The 17,961-nt window shown below is 48.4% G+C and overlaps 1 protein-coding gene across 1 annotated transcript in view; it reads left to right on the top strand.

Annotated features, from left to right (window-relative positions):
• LOC144147137 (fatty acid synthase-like) overlaps positions 1-17,961 on the top strand; it is a 243,513-nt gene that overhangs the window by 29,684 nt on the left and 195,868 nt on the right. Inside the window, exons 4-7 of the mRNA XM_077679209.1 lie at positions 943-1,172; positions 3,454-3,657; positions 11,337-11,591; positions 14,042-14,258. Coding sequence (XP_077535335.1) covers positions 943-1,172; positions 3,454-3,657; positions 11,337-11,591; positions 14,042-14,258 — 906 coding nt within the window. The remainder of the gene's footprint in view (positions 1-942; positions 1,173-3,453; positions 3,658-11,336; positions 11,592-14,041; positions 14,259-17,961) is intronic.

Raw genomic sequence — 17,961 nt, forward strand, 5'->3', positions numbered from 1 at the left:
GTTTGATACACAGGTGATCATGGAGAACAACCACGCCATGGCAGCTGGTTTATGCCATGGAAACGTTTTCAAAAATCCAAATTCGCGTTCGCTGACCTACTGCAGCGTGTTAACGAAAACTCGAATGTCGTTGTAGGTCGAATTTTAAGGGGAAAATAATGGGTGTTTGATTGAGCGAAAACACTGGCGTCGGTGTCGAAAGCCCCAACATGGCTCCATCAGAGGAACCTTCTAGCACGAGGCGTTTCCAAGCCCGAGCTTGAACTCGGTGGTAGCAAGACAGGGCCCCCTCAGCTTGTACACAACAGTTGAAGGATGGGAGCGGAAGGACGGAGCTAAAGAAGCCAAGAGACAAGCCTGAAAATCCACCATCGTATTTAGCTCACCCAATACATGGCGGCAGGAACGAACACCAGGGTAACGCATGGAAGAGTCTCGAAAGCCCTGTCAAAGGGATAGGAGAGATAAAGAACCAAAGCGTCCCCTTCAGCAGAGATAAAACATTCCACACCGTGGAGCCGAAGCTGAGCGCCTGGCACATTCCCCTGGAAATTTGTGGGTAGGACGAATGGACGTCTTTGTAGAGCATCCAGCCTAGGGAAGAGTCCTCATTTCAGAACAAGTTGAGACCGTGCAGCTTTTCGGGCTCTCTTCCCCAGCCAAAGGTAGTAGTCAAGGTCGAGAGCTTGGCAGTGCCCTCTCCCAGTGATCAGGGCTAGGGAAGGGCAGGAAATTCCTAAATTCGCATTCGCAGCCCATAAGAAGCGATTTGGTGTCGTCGAAAGTTTTACGTCATTGGCAGAAAGCTGCCAGGACTGAGGTTTCCATAAGTACTGTGCGCGGTAATGGGAAGCTAGGTTTTTTCGACTGGTGTACACAATATTAGCCAAATCTCCTACTTTATTCATAAATTGATGGTTACCATTGTGCGGAAACTCTTAGGTCTCACGTGGAAAGAAGCGACCGAGCGCTGCCGGGACGGCGTCGTTCCTGCGTGCCACAATGCCGAAGACTCAGTGACGGTGTCCGGCCCCGCCGACGCTGTCGCAAAGTTCGTGGAACAGCTAAAAGCCGAAAATGTGTTTGCCAAAGAAGTCAACAGCCTGAACGTAGCCTTCCACAGCGAGCACGTGCATTGTGTCGGACCATCACTGCTCGAGGCTCTCAAAGAGGTGCGATATTGCCAGCAATTGTCTAACTGCGAGCTGTTTGGTTTTATCCGAATGCTTTGTCCAGCTGCGTTTTGCAGCATTTCCTTCGATTAGAAAACTACTTTCTATTTTTGTATTTTGGGGTGCCCACACAGACAAATACGCGACAAGAATAGGCCACATTCTTTCTCGGGGCATGGTGTTTGCTCTGCCCTTAGAAATTCACGTTCGATTATGCAAGTGAGACCTCCTGCATAGCTTCAAATAAATTGTCGTGCTCCGTAGTTAAGAAAAAGACCAGAACACTTTTTGGAATAGTGCATTTGGCAGTGAGGATAAAGATGCACTTTTGGGAATAGTGTATTCGGTGGTTAAGAGAAGGTTTCTTTCTAATTGCCTTAAACTGTTATGCGGAGATTTGGCTGCGGCTATAAGCAGACGTAGCCGGTTACCGAAACCTCAGTTGTATGCCACACGGTCACAGGCACAGCAGGTCTTCTGGGAGATCTATCGAAAGAGGTGCAGTGTCGTGCCAGGTTTCCCTGGCATGGAATGGACCCGTAGGGCCGCGGACGCAGAAGCATTTAGTTCACCACCCGGCACTCACATTGGCGACACGGAATCAGGGGACTGGCCGTTTGAAATAAATGTACGAAGAGGCGTAGGTGTGCCTTCGCACTGGCAGGGATACCTGTATTGTGTTCAGTGTGCTGTGAAGCCTCACACTGCGATAGAACTCAAAACAACGCAAAAGATCCAGAAGCAAGAGTTATGCTACGTCTAAAGCAGTACACGTTAATGATGACAAGAATGGTCCAGTAACAAGGGAGGCGTCATGCAGCACAAATAAAATGAGCCCTGCTGCGTAACTACGATAAACCTGCGTCACGTACCCTCACATTTTACCGCAAAGCTGTATATGCCTCGTTTTCAACATATTGTATGCGTGTTGAAATCGTCATATAAAAGACCTTTTTCGCACCCAAGCGCTGGCCATGGTGCTTTGTTGTTCCATTTTCAACTGCTCCAGGAGCAACGTTTTGACCGGTGTTTTTCTCGCACATCTTGAAGGGCTTCCGTGGAGACGTTCTGGCTGGGGTCTTTCCCGTATGAGCATGCGAACACCACCGGTTTACCCTTTATGCGTGCACGGGTTGGGACTGGGGAGGCATGCACGCGCATCCAGGATTCACGTGCTCATGTATGACATACCCGTTGCACTAGTCAGAGATTTCAGAGTGTACGCCTTACGGGCCGGTGTGACTTGACTGCTGTCTTCCGTGGTCGAACGGTTTGACCTAGTGTGTGAATCAGACAGAAAGATGTTTGTGACGCGGAAGGAACGTAGAGAGGCGACTGTTTTTTCACTACATTATAAGAAGTATCCGTTAGGTTGGCTTCAGAACAGCTGTCCAGAATGAGTAATTAAATTGACCATATCTGCAAATTTAGTAAACTACAATAACCAACGTAAGATTTGACTAAAAAGAGCATGCGCGCAAGGACAACAGGAAAGGCGTGAATTACGTTTTGCATTGCTTAATGTCCCTCACCACATGCCATTTTTTCGTTCACATTGAATTATCGACCACGTCATTCGTCGAAGTTTCGAAAAGAGCGCTTTGATTCGTCATACTGGAGCATTTCGCTGAAGACGTCCTACTGGGACTTCTTGGAGTGTAGTAGAAATATTCATTCCTTTTTGGTGTAAGTCAGCTTGTTAGCAAGAAAGTATGCTCAATGGAGAAAAACAACCAAACCTGTTTTGTTTTCCCTATCCATCCTTCTTCACAGAGTGGATTTGCAGTGAATTTTTTATGCTTTCTTTTAATTCCGATAACTTCGCCATGTCGTCATCATGCTGTCGTTTCTTTGTACGTGTTGCACTGGCAAACCACATCGTGGATACGGAAGTTACTCACTAATTTCAACTTTCAAACTTGTGTCTCCCAAAAGGTAGTCAACCATCAGGCGGTCAAGAAGGAGCGCATATGTGAGCAGCAATGCGTGTCCGATATCATCTCATTGGCCGCCTTTATTATAGAGGCGGAATACCGAAACAACCGTGTGTTGAGATTTTCGCGCAGGCCAGAAAATTGTAACGCACGCCACAAAATATTTATTTTTACCAGCTCATAGTACAATCCCAGAGGTCTTTCACCTGTAACGGGTGACCCGACACGTCGCTTATATTTACAGTGCAACTGTAGCTGTAAGCCGGGTCGCTTTCTCAGCGGTGACGCGAAAGCATCGCTTCTTGTATACACTAATCTATCTATTCGTGTTTCCTCCAACTGGTCAGGTGGTTCCAAATCCGCGGCCTCGGACCGAGCGTTGGATCAGCTCTTCCGTGCCCGAAACCCGTTGGGAAGAGCCCATGGCTAAGTTTTGTTCAGCTGAGTACCACGTCAACAATTTTCTTTCCCCCGTGCTCTTCTGTGAAGCTCTGCAGCACGTACCAAAGGACGCCATCGTGGTCGAAATCGCTCCACACGCTCTTCTGCAGGTGAGACGCCTTGTGGATCCAGTCGTTTCTTTTAATCAGAGACTATTCTTCAACGAGTGTACCTTTGGCTTCCTTCTGATGCCGCCTACTGTTGCCACCTTGTCGGTTTGCGACAGGCAAGCTTTGTGTTGTGCAGATACGGCCGGTGACTCTTTAAACCCCGAAACAGAGTAGCATTCCTCGGCTTTGTGTCGGGCATTTAATAAACCATCAAAATAGCTCTTCCCCTGCGTTTACATTTACACGTGCTCAAATGTGCCCGTCTTATTGCTGTCTTCAGCAGCCACGGCTTTATATTTTGGTTCTTTGCAGTCTCCTTTTCTTCTGACTCCACCGTGCCAGTCTTTCCGTTGGTTTTGGCAGTCACTACTTGGTTGGTTCGTATTTCTTACAGTTATCTTCAACTGCGCACCCACAATGGGTTGCGCTGTAGACTACCCCGGACCTCGCGAGGACAACAAATGGCACGAGTAGCCTATTTAAAAAGTGTCATGTCGAATTCCGCTCTCCAATCTGCACCCCCCCCAAATGATTTTAAAATTTTAATTTTCTCTTTTATCCGCCCGATGCAGATGTCTTTGCGGCAGAACGCTGTAAGTGGTAAGGGGCAAGGAAGACAGGAATAGTGAGCAACATGTTTAAGACATGAGGCTTGCCATATATTGTTACTTTCCCACCCTTTTGGGTTTCCTAATGTCAACATTGCGAGCTATAGGGAGTGACTCACATGCCTGTCTGTAGTGACCGCTGCTCTCCCCGCATCACTACGAATATACGCCAGTGCTGTTATTAATTGAAACAAGAAAAGAAAATCAGAGGAAGTTCTAGTAGTACTCCATTAGCTTGATTATGAGAACTGCCCCGCTTCTGCGGTGGCTGAGAATAGTCTAACGTGCAGCATCAACAACTGGCCTGGATGAAATTGATACGTGCAGAAAGTGAAGACTGTACGTATCAGTTTCGACTAGGTAAAATGCGAATAGTTTAGGTGGATGTAATGTTGTGGGCTGTTCGTATTCTGCCAAAGGAGACTGCAATTCGGTGCTGGTGGGGCATTGCAATCGGCGACAAACTTTTGAAACCGCTGCCTCCAAAGCATTTGCTATTCAGTAAACAGTGCGGCCACCAACAGAGGTCTATCAAGGACATCAAGGCCTTACCGCGATATGCTGCGGGGACCTCATTCTCTGCAATTCTCCGAAATAATGTATGGTACGGAGCATCACCGCGGTCTTCCATTAGCTATATACCACTCCAGTAACTCACGACGGCGGCGTTTCCGCCAGCACGCTAGAGCGATGCACCTGGGGCACCGAGCCATGCGAGCATGCAGGTGTACACGCAAGTGATTTTTTTCAAGCGGCGCTGTTAGCCTCTAGCTGGTCTGCCAATTTCGTGCCTTTGTAAGCAAAGAGCCTTGTAGGGCCCAGCAGTTCTCGCACAAGACGGCCAGCAGATGCATCAGACTAGGCAAGACCGAATATTTGCTGCCAGAGAACCCCGAACCAAAGTTGTTTGCAATAAGGCATGCAGCATCGAGCTCAGAATTAAAAAAAAAAACTAAAGGACATGCATCGAAGCCGCATGATGCGCGATAAGGCGCCGGTAAGCAATGGGAACACCCGCTCCCATGTGTTCCTCCTAAAGATCAGGTTGGCAGCTGCTCTTGAAAAATTAGGTTGGCGTCATTCGAGGGCGAGCGTATGTGTCAGGCTTTGGCGCCCGAGAAGCCAAACACAAGCGACAATCCCGTCCACAGTGTCAGGCTTTGGCGCCCGAGAAGACAAACACAAGCGACAATCCCGTCCCCAGTGTCAGGCTTTGGCGCCCGAGAAGCCAAACACAAGCGGCAATCCCGTCCACAGCGTCAGGCTTTGACACCCGAGAAGCCAAACACAAGCAACAATCCCGTCCACAGTGTCAGGCTTTGGCGCCCGAGAAGCCAAACGCAAGCGACAATCCCGTCCACAGTGTCAGGCTTTGGCGCCCGAGAAGCCAAACACAAGCGACAATCCCGTCCTCAGTGTCAGGCTTTGGCGCCCGAGAAGCCAAACACAAGCGGCAATCCCGTCCACAGTGTCAGGCTTTGACACCCGAGAAGCCAAACACAAGCAACAATCCCGTCCACAGTGTCAGGCTTTGGCGCCCGAGAAGCCAAACACAAGCGACAATCCCGTCCACAGTGTCAGGCTTTGGCGCCCGAGAAGCCAAACACAAGCGGCAATCCCGTCCACAGTGTCAGGCTTTGGCACCCGAGAAGCCAAACACAAGCGACAATCCCGTCCACACGACCAGTACCATTTCATGCCCGCCCCCATCAGCACATGTAGCGGTTTACAACTGCTTCACTGAACATACACTTTCGCTGGACGGGTTGGCGGCAGGTTTTTGCAAGCGCGAATAGTACATGGGGGTTGGTGTGGGCTCACGCAGCTATATTCAAAGTCAAACGTCAAATGTCAAAGCAGCGGGTCGGCAGGCAATAATGTTATCATGGGCTGCCATGGTGCACTGGGGCTACAGAGAAATATTCTCCTCGGGAGAGTAGTAATGCAAAAGCCCTAAGTGCGCCATTATGCGGAAAGCGCAGTTGGTGTTGTTGCCTGGTAAAGAAAATGGTCGCTGATGTAAAGAGTAAACAAAAAATCGCAGCGTATCTACTCAGTTCGGTGCAGATGCCATCAAAGTGCGGTAGTCTTCTGCCGCAGCTGCCGCGTAAATGACGTTATTCTATTCCCCGCCGACCACTTTCGCTCTTCCCCTCTCTTTTGATACTCGCAGTATAATTATGGAGGAGGTTTCTAAAAGTCAATTCGATTTCCCCGCGTTCCAGTGCTCGCGCCATATACATGAACCCTTTGCTACTGCTGATCTTAAAACCCTTCGACGAGGTCCAGGAATGCTCGAGCTCTTTTCGTACTTTGGGGTCAAAGTATCGTTTGAGCGCGTTGCAAGTATCAAGCGCACATTTATTTTGGATTAAAATAACACGGTGAGTACCCATTCTGCACTGATGATTTCCCTCAAATATGCCGAATGCTTTTTGTTTTGCTCCACGATGCTGACAAGTATGAAGGATTTTTCAAGATTTAATCATTTGGATACGCTTTACCTATGCAAACCTCTCGTTCCAGCACGCTTTTAACTTTTGGAAGAAAGAGCGAATTTTGGGATAGGGGGATATGCTTACAGACAGACAGACAATTTCGGTTGTAAGTAGCCCAGGAAAGACTTCCCCTTTAAAGCAATACGCGCGTGATCCGGTGTGGTTTGAACTCGGGTCTCCACAGTAGCCACCCGATGCTCTAGCGACAGTGTCATTAGATGACGTTGTGAGCGCTTTAAGAAAAGCTGTTGTTGTTCCTCTCTTCGACAAAAATGCCCGCAAGGGGGACTGACTGGTCCCGAATAAGGACTTTTGGGGTATAGTACACCAGCTTCGCAAAAATCACAAAAATGTTAACTTGAACAACGAAGTTGATAAATAGTGCGTGCTGCGTGACACCTGCACGAGAGGAGAACGCGTGCACACAAGCGGAGGAGAACCTTCCCAGGGGGCACCTCGAGTAATGATAAGTGGCGCCACCACGGCCCCGAGCCCCGCAATGCTGCCTACACTTGTAGGCATTCCGTATTTGCAATACCACGGACCGCATCACATGTGGGTTGGACTCACCCACGCCCGGCTGTGCATGGCTTATAGCGCTTTCCATTGGACGAACAGGAGCACTTCTAACTGCACCCAAAGTGCTCTCGCGAGTTCTGACGTCTTCCAGTGGTCGGGCAGGAGCAGGGGCGTTGTGTTTCATTGGTCGATGAGGAGCACTTTTTTGGCGCCGAGAGCAGCCGAGAGCAGTTCTCGGTGCTCCGTCGCCAGCGGCGGAGTAACAGGGGACGCCGAGGAAGTCACATGACCTCTTTTGCGTCACTTCTGGTTTTATCCCCGGGTGGCGGAGGAAAAATGGCGGAATCCAGCAGCCGCGGTAGTCGCTCAGTGCGTACGGCAGCAGCTAAGCGCGGCCGTCTGGTCAAAAAATTGCTGCTACTTTTAGACGACGAAAGCACCACAGATTCAAGCGCAAGCTCATCATTGGACAGCAGCAGCAGCGACGACGACGAGGATTTGACATTGCATGAGTTAATGTTCGAGCACCTGTTCACCCCGCCGGAGCAGCGACCGAAGGTGAGTCGTATCTGGAAAAGACGGCGGACGCTGTTATCGTTCGCAGCTAATTTTTCGGAGACACGATGGTGACCCCTTTATCATGAACATGAACATCCGCTCGGCTTCTTCATTCGTCGCCATGCAGAAGGCAGACACAAAACCACCGGCACGTATCTAGCAAAACTGGCGAGGAATAACTCCGTGCGGGCATCACGAGCGCGCGAAATGCTCCGGCAAGCGAGCGCGGGAAACGTTTGGTCACATGACTCTTGACATCTCGCCCTCCCCCTCTTTTCACTGCTCCCGGAGCAGCGCGAATGTTTCATTCGCGGAACGAAAGCACACGTCCCCGTTACTCCCGTGTGCTGCTCTGGCTGCTCGCTCCACTTGCTCCTGTTCGCCCAATGGAATTCGCCATTAGTCATGCCCGGAAAAAGGGCATCATGATCCTTCACGGCCCCGTAGCAGCGGCAGCACGCCACTTAGGTCCCGCTTCTCGGTGCAACCCGCGCGGGGGAATTAGTCAGTCCCCTTTTCATGTCCTCGTCACATTTCTTTCCCCTTCATCTTGGTGTTGAAAGTGCTCTCAAACAGAGACGAACACAGAAGGAAGAGACGTCACGGCGCTACCTCGCAACTGTTTGTTTATAGAAGCGAAACACAAATATATACAGTATTGCCCGTTTATAACAAACCTGGTTTCAACAAAATCCCGGCTATAACAAAAAATCTTCGTTTACCATTACCATGTGTATACAGAGATTTTATGCCCAGATGTTGCGAAAAAGGAATATAAGAAACTGATTTCCGTTTTCAGATGTGTTCGATATAGCAGGATGGACCGTACTGACGACGTCTCACGTTGTGCCTTCATCTCGGCCACGACAGCAATCAGGAACGCAACTTATATAGGGAATATAATCACAACCACACACGGCAGTCGAACAGCAGTGAACACCAAGATGAACAGTTAACAATTAGCCCAATTGTCCGTTCTCCTGCACTATATTTCCCTTTCGTAACCTCTTTGCTCCTCTTCTCGTATCATCTCTTCTTTTTTTTGTTTTCACACTTTTACCAGGTGGCGAGGGTTGACCGTGTGTAAGGAATGAACCTTGAGTACTCAAACAGGGTTATAGCATACATGCGTGGCTAAGGTGCGTCGTGTGCGTTCCCATGCTGGGCTCGGTGGTGGGCGGCCAGACCAGCGGATGAACATAATCCACTTGTAATGGCAAGTAGATACTCTTTGCGTGACCGGCCTCCGAAATTCACCAGTTTTACCGTCCAAAAAAGCCTGAGAGTTACCCAAAGTTTGAGGCGATGCATTGCGAAAAGGAAGATACTTCAATGAGACGTTTGTCCTCATTTGTCGTGGGCAAAGTACTGACGATGGAGATTAGAAGGGGGAGAAAGTAAGTTTCATCAGCTTTTTTTATTTTTAACTAAAGTGTACTTATGTTCCGTACTTCTTCATCTAGAAGTGACGTTGGACTAAAACCTTAGCTGCAAGGGAGCGCTGAACATCGCTTCACTTGATTGATTGATAGATTGATTGTAGGGTTTAACGCGCCGACGCAACACAGGCGATGATGCAGGCCGTAGTGGAGGACGCCGGATTAATTTTGACCCCCGGGGTCTTTAACGTGCCCCTAAATCTCGTACACACGAGCGTCTTTGCTTTTCGCCTCCATCAGACAAACCGCCGCCGCGGCTGGGAATCAAACCCGCGTCCTCGTGCTCTGTAGCGCGAACATCGCTTCACGCTTTGAATTCATGAAGCATTCTGTACATAACTTCGAGGTAGGAAACCAAGTAGCGGCGGGGAAGTTGTGGAACCTCGTTTCTTGCTCATCATGGTGTGTGATAATGTTACGATTTGAAGGAGATTACTTGAAATACGTTTCGCTGCACTTTAAAACTGGCCCGTAAACTTTTTTTAACAGCAAATAAAATGACCAATGTATTTTTCATGACAAAGCCATGGTTGTGATACCTGCAGTTGAGCAATAAAAGAATCGGCTAAGAAGCGGTATAAAATAACATGAAGTGTATAGCAGAGTTTACACAAACATGTCTAACAAGACGCATCGACACCGCGGTTGACGTGTCACTTCGTCGCTCTGACGTGTTACCCTCATATTCGTGTTGGCGCCATGCCACCGAACGAAGCGGATGCTTGCGGCACGCGCCATTTCGCGCCCTTGTTGATAAGCCTTAAGTAAAAAGCAACGCAACAAGACGCCAGCACTTAAAAGTAGGGTTCCGAAATTGGGCGAGCATTTGTTCCACGACGCGTCGTCATTTACACCAATGCAATACAACAGGAGACAGCAGAAGAAATTGAAGCAGCGCAGTTTACAGTGCCTGTCACTACGCCTTCTGGCAAGAGACCCGCGACAGTCGCTTATGTTGTGTGTTCAGAGCATCGTAGCAGCACAGGAAATAGAACGGTTTGTGGGCGCTCACGCTACATTCGATATATTGAGTTCGAATAACCCCACGTGCACTTTGAAGTCAATATTAACCCTCTAGTGGAATTACAAATTACTGCGCTCCATGTGGGCCTTTTACCCGTCCGTAAAACTTGGAAATGCGAATTCGTATCGCAATTCGCTTCATATCGCCTCGCTGCCGCTTCGTAACCCGCAGGCGCTTGGCTCTATGTATAGTTGTTCCAGCCAAAAAAGCCGTATCAATCACAGTAATACGCGCCAAAATACAAACTATGGCTGTTGAACCCAACAAAATATTTCTCGCATTACATGTAAGTCGAAACACGCCGAAGAAATACCGTGAATGATATGAAAAATGTTCCAAACAATCTGCATTGCCCTCTAGAATAGTGATACTGAACTGGCTTATGTTGCTGTGTGTTCAAATCTCACTGAGTGGAAAACAGGATAAGAACGGCACTCAGACGACTGGGGCACTTTCCGGGACCGTGGTGGAATCCCGCTGACGTGGCGCTATAGGGACAAAGGCTCTCTAGACTTTTCAACTGATACAGGATTGGTCGAGGTTATATAACCTTGGTGCCGAACCTCTTTTCTACTGACACTGCGATTTTTTTTCTCCCTTCTTATATGCTTGAATTTATTCTCCCTCATTGATTTTTTCTACCGACTTTTTCCCCTTCCTTCTCTTTTTTCTCCTCACTATATTCACACCCCTCTGAAGTAGCAAGCCCCGCCGTTTCTGGGACTAACCTCTTTAGTACTCAATAAAGCTTTCTGTATCTCTGTCCCAGAAATATTTTTACAGGTGCGTTAAAAACGCTGCATGAAAATGGTTTAGAAAAAGGAATGGCAGGGGGGGGGGGGCAGTTAATTAGGTCGGAAGGCTGGTGTGTGGTCTGCCAACATTTCATAGTGCCGGTAGACTTTGGTGTCAGATGCTTTACTGAAGCTGCAATCATTGTTTGATTGCTGACGGCGCTTAAGTTGTTTGTCTGGAGGAAGCATATTCGCTCCCTCTTTTTCTTTCATCTGTGTTTTCGTAACTCCCATCGCAGGCCATCCTGCGCCGCGAACTGGGATCGTCGGCCACGTGTCTCGGGCTGATGCAAAGACACGCCGACAACTTGACGTGTTTCCTGAGCACACTCGGCAGGCTCCACACACTGGGCTTTCAGCTTGACCTGAGTGCGCTGTATCCGCCGGTGCCATGGCCCGTTCCTCGAGGAACGCCTAACATTGCACACCTCGTCAGCTGGGACCACTCGGAGAAATGGAACGTCGAAGCGTGGGAGACTTCGCCCTGGGCTCGGGTGAGTTGGCACGTGCTTTTTTTTTTACTTCTTAGTATAACCGCGTCGTTGAAAACGATGTTCCGGTATGGTCTCTTTTTATATTCGAGGAAATAAGCTTCAGAACCCAACATCAGGTAATCGAATAACCTGAAACGCGGACGCTTCACACTATAACGCGGTAGACAAAATAAAAGGTGGTCGCCGTCGTTGGACTAGCTCACCAAAAAGGTGATATACAGCGCATATTTACAGAAGTTCGAAAATGAGGCACAAAATGGTGGAAACGTTGAAACAAGCATCGGCGCCACTGACCGTTGAAAAGAACTTGCAGCAGAAGTGGTGAAAGTTAAGCAGCGGTTATTCCAGCACTTCTCTTCAATAATACTTGTAAAATATATAGTAACGTACTTTGCAGTTTTAGCGCGAGTGAACGAAATGCCACATTTGGCGAAAAAGCCACGCTGGGATGGGTCTTGAAGTTGTGAATAAGGTTTCCCTCGAATGTTCCTTACATACGCCATTCCGTTCCGTGATCGCTTCTCCATGAATGCTGTAGAAAGGTACACTAAGTGAGCGAGAATGGCGGCTTTGCTTTACCTGCACAGTCGTTTAAACAGGAATGTGTGCCGAGGCCCTGACTCTTAGGCTGAGCGGCTGACCGAGCGTCACATGGCGTTTACTCGAGGACACCTCCAATAGATGTATTTGGGGTACCATACCCTGAACATGCTCAAACAGTGCTCCTGCTCCTGATGCCCATGCGACACGCGCACGTTCAGCTGCCGCCTTCTGGAGTTCAGTGTCCTCCTCCATGAGGGTTTGAGCGAAGCATTGTTCTCTATGACCACACTCTCCTTTTCAGACTTTTATATTTTATTTAAATGATGCCTTCATTCCCATCTGCCATCGTCCGTAGCGATACAGCGGAACCGGTATACACACGCTAGAACCAGTCCCAGCTCAGGAGCACGGCACGCTAATTTCAACTGACTGGCTGTTTTCCAAGCTCTATTGAAGAGCAGTCTACACCCACGTGTTAGCAACTGCACCAGTCCGTGCAAGCTACTGCCCTAGAATCCCTGGCACACATCATGGACACGGTCTCTAGACAGTGATGGCGGGTCAATGCGAATTTTCCTGACCTATCGAATACACATTCAGGCAATCCGAATAACGGAACCTAAGTGGAGCCCTTTGGGTGACTCGGAAGAGTGCGTGGGTATCCACTCTCCTACATCCGTAACGGAAATCAGTTTTAACACTGCCCTTCCTGAGATAGAAAGCTGAATGATATTGTGCATTTGTATTGGAGACATTGTGAATATTTGAGGAACAACTCAAGGCGGTATAAACCAGCTTTTGCGAGATATAGGAGGCGTGTGCATACGAGGCTGCAGGGTAGGTGGCTTCCTGCGACATCTGAATTGCTGTCGCATTTGAATAGTACACTGTGCGGAGCTCATCGATACTGACGCAATCTATATTTTTGGATGCCATTCTCAACGCAAGGAGATCACTTGCTTTAAGACCTCCATTGTTGATCTTTCGGCACATCTGTAGCGCGATGTGTATACCCATTCCATCTACATCAGCCGGAGTCTTTTCGCTGGTTACACAATGTGCCCAGATGTTCGGTATAAATAAGGTAGGCAAACTTCTCCCGCCTTCTACCTAGCATGTAAATAATTTGCGCCAGGGCTTCTTTCTAAGTGTAGTGAATTCGTGAACATCTTTCAAGAAACTTCGTATTACTACCTGTTGGCCAGTGCAAGGGCACTGATGACCTTATCATTTTTCGTTATGTTCTGTGATCCTCTGATTGCATAGCAATGTACTGTTTCCTGTCTGACCTGGATCATTCCCACGTCGCCATAACTTTTCCAATTCTCCTTGTTCCCCATTGACTTCTTCGAATCCCCTACTGTTGCTTCAGAGGTGTTCGTCTACGGGGTACGCAGCCGTATTTGCGTTCTTTGGAATGTAGAGTCCAGTTCCCCTTCGTAGATATTGTTGAGTTTGATTTCACTCATTACAAGCACTTCATTTCGAAATGCATGGTACAGAATGTGTTCTGTATTGTTGTTTAGTGAACCGCCCTGTGGTTAAGAGCTGAAACGTGCCATGGCAGGTTCCCGTCTGACATTCATTGTAAAACGACTATTTGATATGTCTGCTTCGTCATCTAAGGTCTTTATGTGGGTGATGTTGCTGAATTATTTCATTTCATATATGAGGCTATCAACGTTCATAAAAGATGCAACCTGTTTTAGTCCTGCTCACACCATTTAGGCAAGTGGGAGATCAACCATTTCTGACCTCTTGCAGAACCCAACAGAAAACGTTACGGAGGGATTTAATGAATGTGCAAGGTATCAAATTATTTCACATGAAACTAATGAAAAAAGGGGAGCAAGAAAAGTGGTGTTTTGAAGCGCATTTAACTTGTTGGAATTTTCTTCTATTTACAGATGAATGAGCGGATATTCAACATCTCTCTTGATGACAGCGAGGAGTATCATTATTTGTCTGGCCACAAGATTGATGGGCGTGTGCTGTTCCCGGCAGCTGGTTACATGGTCTTGGCGTGGCGCTGCTTCACAGAATTCTCCGTTAAGCCGTTTAACCAAGTTTCCGTCGTATTTGAGGATTTGGCGTTTCTTCAGGCAGTTATCCTTCCCAAAAGCGGTAAGCCATGAACTCGCCAAGTCATTTGTATATACTAATGTGAGCTGGCAAAACAAACACGAGAAGTGGCAATAGAACCCGCATAAAAAAGCAGAGGAGTGTCCAGGTGTCCTTGTATAACTCGAACCGACCGGTAAGCGCACAACGCGGATATGAATCATAGAATGTGCTTCACTGGGTTTCTACTTCCGTTGTATCGCTTTGGCAGAATCTTCCTCTACCTCGCGTGTGGTTATTCCATAATCGCGGCCAACACTGCTGACTAAAGCACACATCAACTGATTGATTCGCTTCCAAAGAACTGTGCTGAACTGTGCGTTTTTGGTTTATATGCGAAAAGTATTAGTTACAAAAAAAAACAGCGTTCTCAAAATTTATAACTAGATTAATCCACAAAACCGTTTATCGGGTCACACGGCAGCAGCTTCTTGCAATGGGGCTCATGTTCTGCATGTTAGCCTGTCTATTGAGCGATGTGGCTGAGGTTACCTTAGGAAGAAAATCAGAAATATAGTTTCACACTGATATGCGACATATTTGTTGTAAATCGTCCATTCACGGACGATTGCTTAATATTCCAAACCACCTATAAATTTATCCTGCACGAAAATCTCAAGCCCATGCAAGCTCTTATAGGTCTACTGAAACTTAAAGGGGCCCTGAAAGGCATTTTGAGCACACTAAATGAACTAGCGCAACCATTAGATTGGGTCGTCAACATCCTCTGTGCCAAGTATTACTCTTGTACGCGCAGCGGAAAGCTCACACTTTTGTTGCAAAGTTTGTCGTTTTTTTCTCACCCTTCCCTTCGTGTTTTTGGGCGCCGCCATCTTCACATGTCTACATCATCGATTCCCAGATGTTCGTCATGAGCTAGACATCCTGCTATTGGGCGGCTTTTTCACGCACTTCCGGCAAAGAGATGAGTCGTCTGCTCAGCGTCGGCTTGCCGGCTGATCTGCCAGCGGAGTGCTTGGGCATGTTACGACAAACGAAACAAGTGTAAAACAAACGCTTAACCGTTTGTATTGAATGCAACACGGCCATAACACGACATGGATATTCTGTTACCTGAGTACGTTCCATAAAGAAAGCGTTGAAGCCCCGTGGCACTTCTTTCGTGTAATCGCAGAGAACGCCCTGAGCCGAATGCCCGGGTTTGACGCATACATTTTATTCAACTTCAAAACAATCCAGAGATGCGTTTCTAACGAACACAACGTCACAACATGCGTTGAAAGTCTGAACCACAATTGACAGAGGATGGGTTGCCTCCTGCCCGTCGTAAATTCGGTACTCACCTCGCGCGCGGTTTGCGGGGACGAACAGCAAGTCACTTAACTCTGGCGCACAAGCCGATGGCTTTTAGCCACGCACACTGCACATACCCCATGCGAGGTTGAGTCGTACGTCGCACGAGAAAGATAATCCAGACCATGGGAAGCACTATCCACCCGCAGAAGCACAACGTCGCATTTCATCGCGAAACAAAGGCGTCCACAACACACACACCATCGCCTCCTGTAATGCCAAACGCATCTCGCACTTCCCAATGGGAGTGAGTGGTACGCCTGCAGTTCCCACATGCCGCGAAGTGGGGCCCCAAGCTGAACCGGGATCACGCAACCGTAACTGACTTCTGGAGCGGTTTGTGCCTTGTTGCCAAGGCAACCGATGTTTGAGATTGTCAAAGAAATGGCGCTCGCTCCAGCGCTAGAAAGCTCAGAGCCGCGACGGAGCGTGTTTTGCCAACGTTGCCGCTCTCCACCACGCGTCGCCCCAAGCTGAACTGGTCACATGATTGAAGCGTTTTGTGCACGGGTTCTGTATCGATTTAATATGACTTCTTCACATGCCGCCGGCAGGAATTACCACCGCCGCAAAAGAAGACCCGGCACCAGCGGGGCCACATCTGATACGGCGCTTTTTGGATAAACAGTGCGCGGTGCGCGGTCCTCCTTGTGCGGCTGCGAGTTCGCCGCCGATAAAAAGTCATGTGCCGCCAGCAACGTACACCGCGAAACGGCAAGGCCAGGCCGCCGCATACATGCGGCCAGATTTTTCGTTCGCTTTTCCAGCCTTGAGCGGAGTGCATGATTCATGGTGTCAACAAAGCTTGCCCGCAGCAGACGACAATAGCGGAAGTACGTCACCTCTGCGGAGCGCAGCATCATGGGAGGCAAGGCTTGCGCGCCGTCAACAGCGGAGAGTAAGTCGAAAGGAGGAGGAAACGCGGCGCGACGATAATGCGCGGTTTTTGATTTACGATTTCTCAGCTAATACTCATCGCTTTAACATAATTCTTGCGGGAGGAGATTGCAAATACATTGCTTTATTTGGGTACATGTACATCCATGCATCGGCGGAAGGTATTTCAGGACCCCTTTAACGATGATAATAACGCTGCCGTAACAATCTCTGCTTGCGCCACCGTGCTCTGCAGGGACGTAGTGTAGTAGTGGCCACCACAGAACCGGTAACACGTAGTATTTAGAGGAGCGTTTTTTAAATGCCGAACAAAGCGAAAAACTCAGACTGTCAATTATAAGAGCTTACTTGCGGAAATCCAAATGTTCTGTTTCTTGTTTTAAACTATGTGATCTTGTATGCCCAATAGTGGGTCAGTCCCGGCTGTCATATTTTGCGACAATGATTTCCTTATCAGAGTAATTTACGTATCTTTAAATATTCGCGTCGCAACGGTTGTATCGGTGTATGGTGGTGATGGGTTTAGCAGCTGGGAGAGCCTGCAGTGTGTCCTTGCTCACCGCCGCGTTTTACAGCCAAGCTCTATATGGCTGGCATGACGGCTTTCTCTTCTGAGGGGACGATTTGCTCACCATCACCTTTATCTTCTGGTCATTGCCGACCCCTCTTTCCCAAGTTCCGCAATCGTCCGATAGCAGTGCTATCGTCGCCTCCAGCAGCTGCACTTTGAACTGGCGATGAGATGGAGGTGTGTCGTTCGCTCAGAGGAAGAGGGGCGGGATCCGAAGCGGCGTCGCCGCACACATCAGCGCGAATGAGCACGAAAGCAACTTTCTGCCACTTCCGAAAAAGGTGTAGCCGCTGCCATTTCCCACTTCAGTTCCACCTACTCAAGTATCTGTGAATCCCTCATGAATGAAGAGCAAATGTCTATCTTGAAACGGCGACGTTTGCCAGTCGATATCAATTATAAAATCACTGCAGGAAATCCGCACCACACTAAAAACAACCACAGGTATAGCTTCTTTTGTGTTTTTTTCTTGAAGGACTACAGGAGAGAAGTTTTATCCGGTGGTGTTCCCAACCAGCTTGAAGGGCGCCCGGAGCAACGTTTTGGAACGCGTCTTCACGTCTAAACACGCGCTCACCACCAATTGTTCCTTTATACATGCATTTTGTCGTGCGGGCCGTCGACACCTAGGCAGGCTTCACTTGCTTACCGTTGACATACCCATTTTTGCCGTGGAGAGAATCGAACAAGCATGTCTCATAGACCTGACTGCTGTCCTCTGTGGTAGAGTGGTTTGGGTTGGCGGGATACACATACAATAAGATTTCCACAACAGGGTAGGGAAACGGACAGCCGAAGGCCCTAGAATACAACCCCAGACTTTCAAATTTCATTCAAGCTTTTAACTAGGAGTTATGCTCAATCCCACAATACAACCAAATGTGTTTTGTTTCGTGCCGTCCTTGGATTGCGCCAAGCTTCACT

This window comes from Haemaphysalis longicornis, unplaced genomic scaffold (assembly GCF_048455015.1).
Source record: "Haemaphysalis longicornis isolate Haplotype H1 unplaced genomic scaffold, Haemaphysalis longicornis Haplotype H1 scaffold_7, whole genome shotgun sequence".
Classification (NCBI taxonomy): Eukaryota; Metazoa; Arthropoda; class Arachnida; order Ixodida; family Ixodidae; genus Haemaphysalis; species Haemaphysalis longicornis.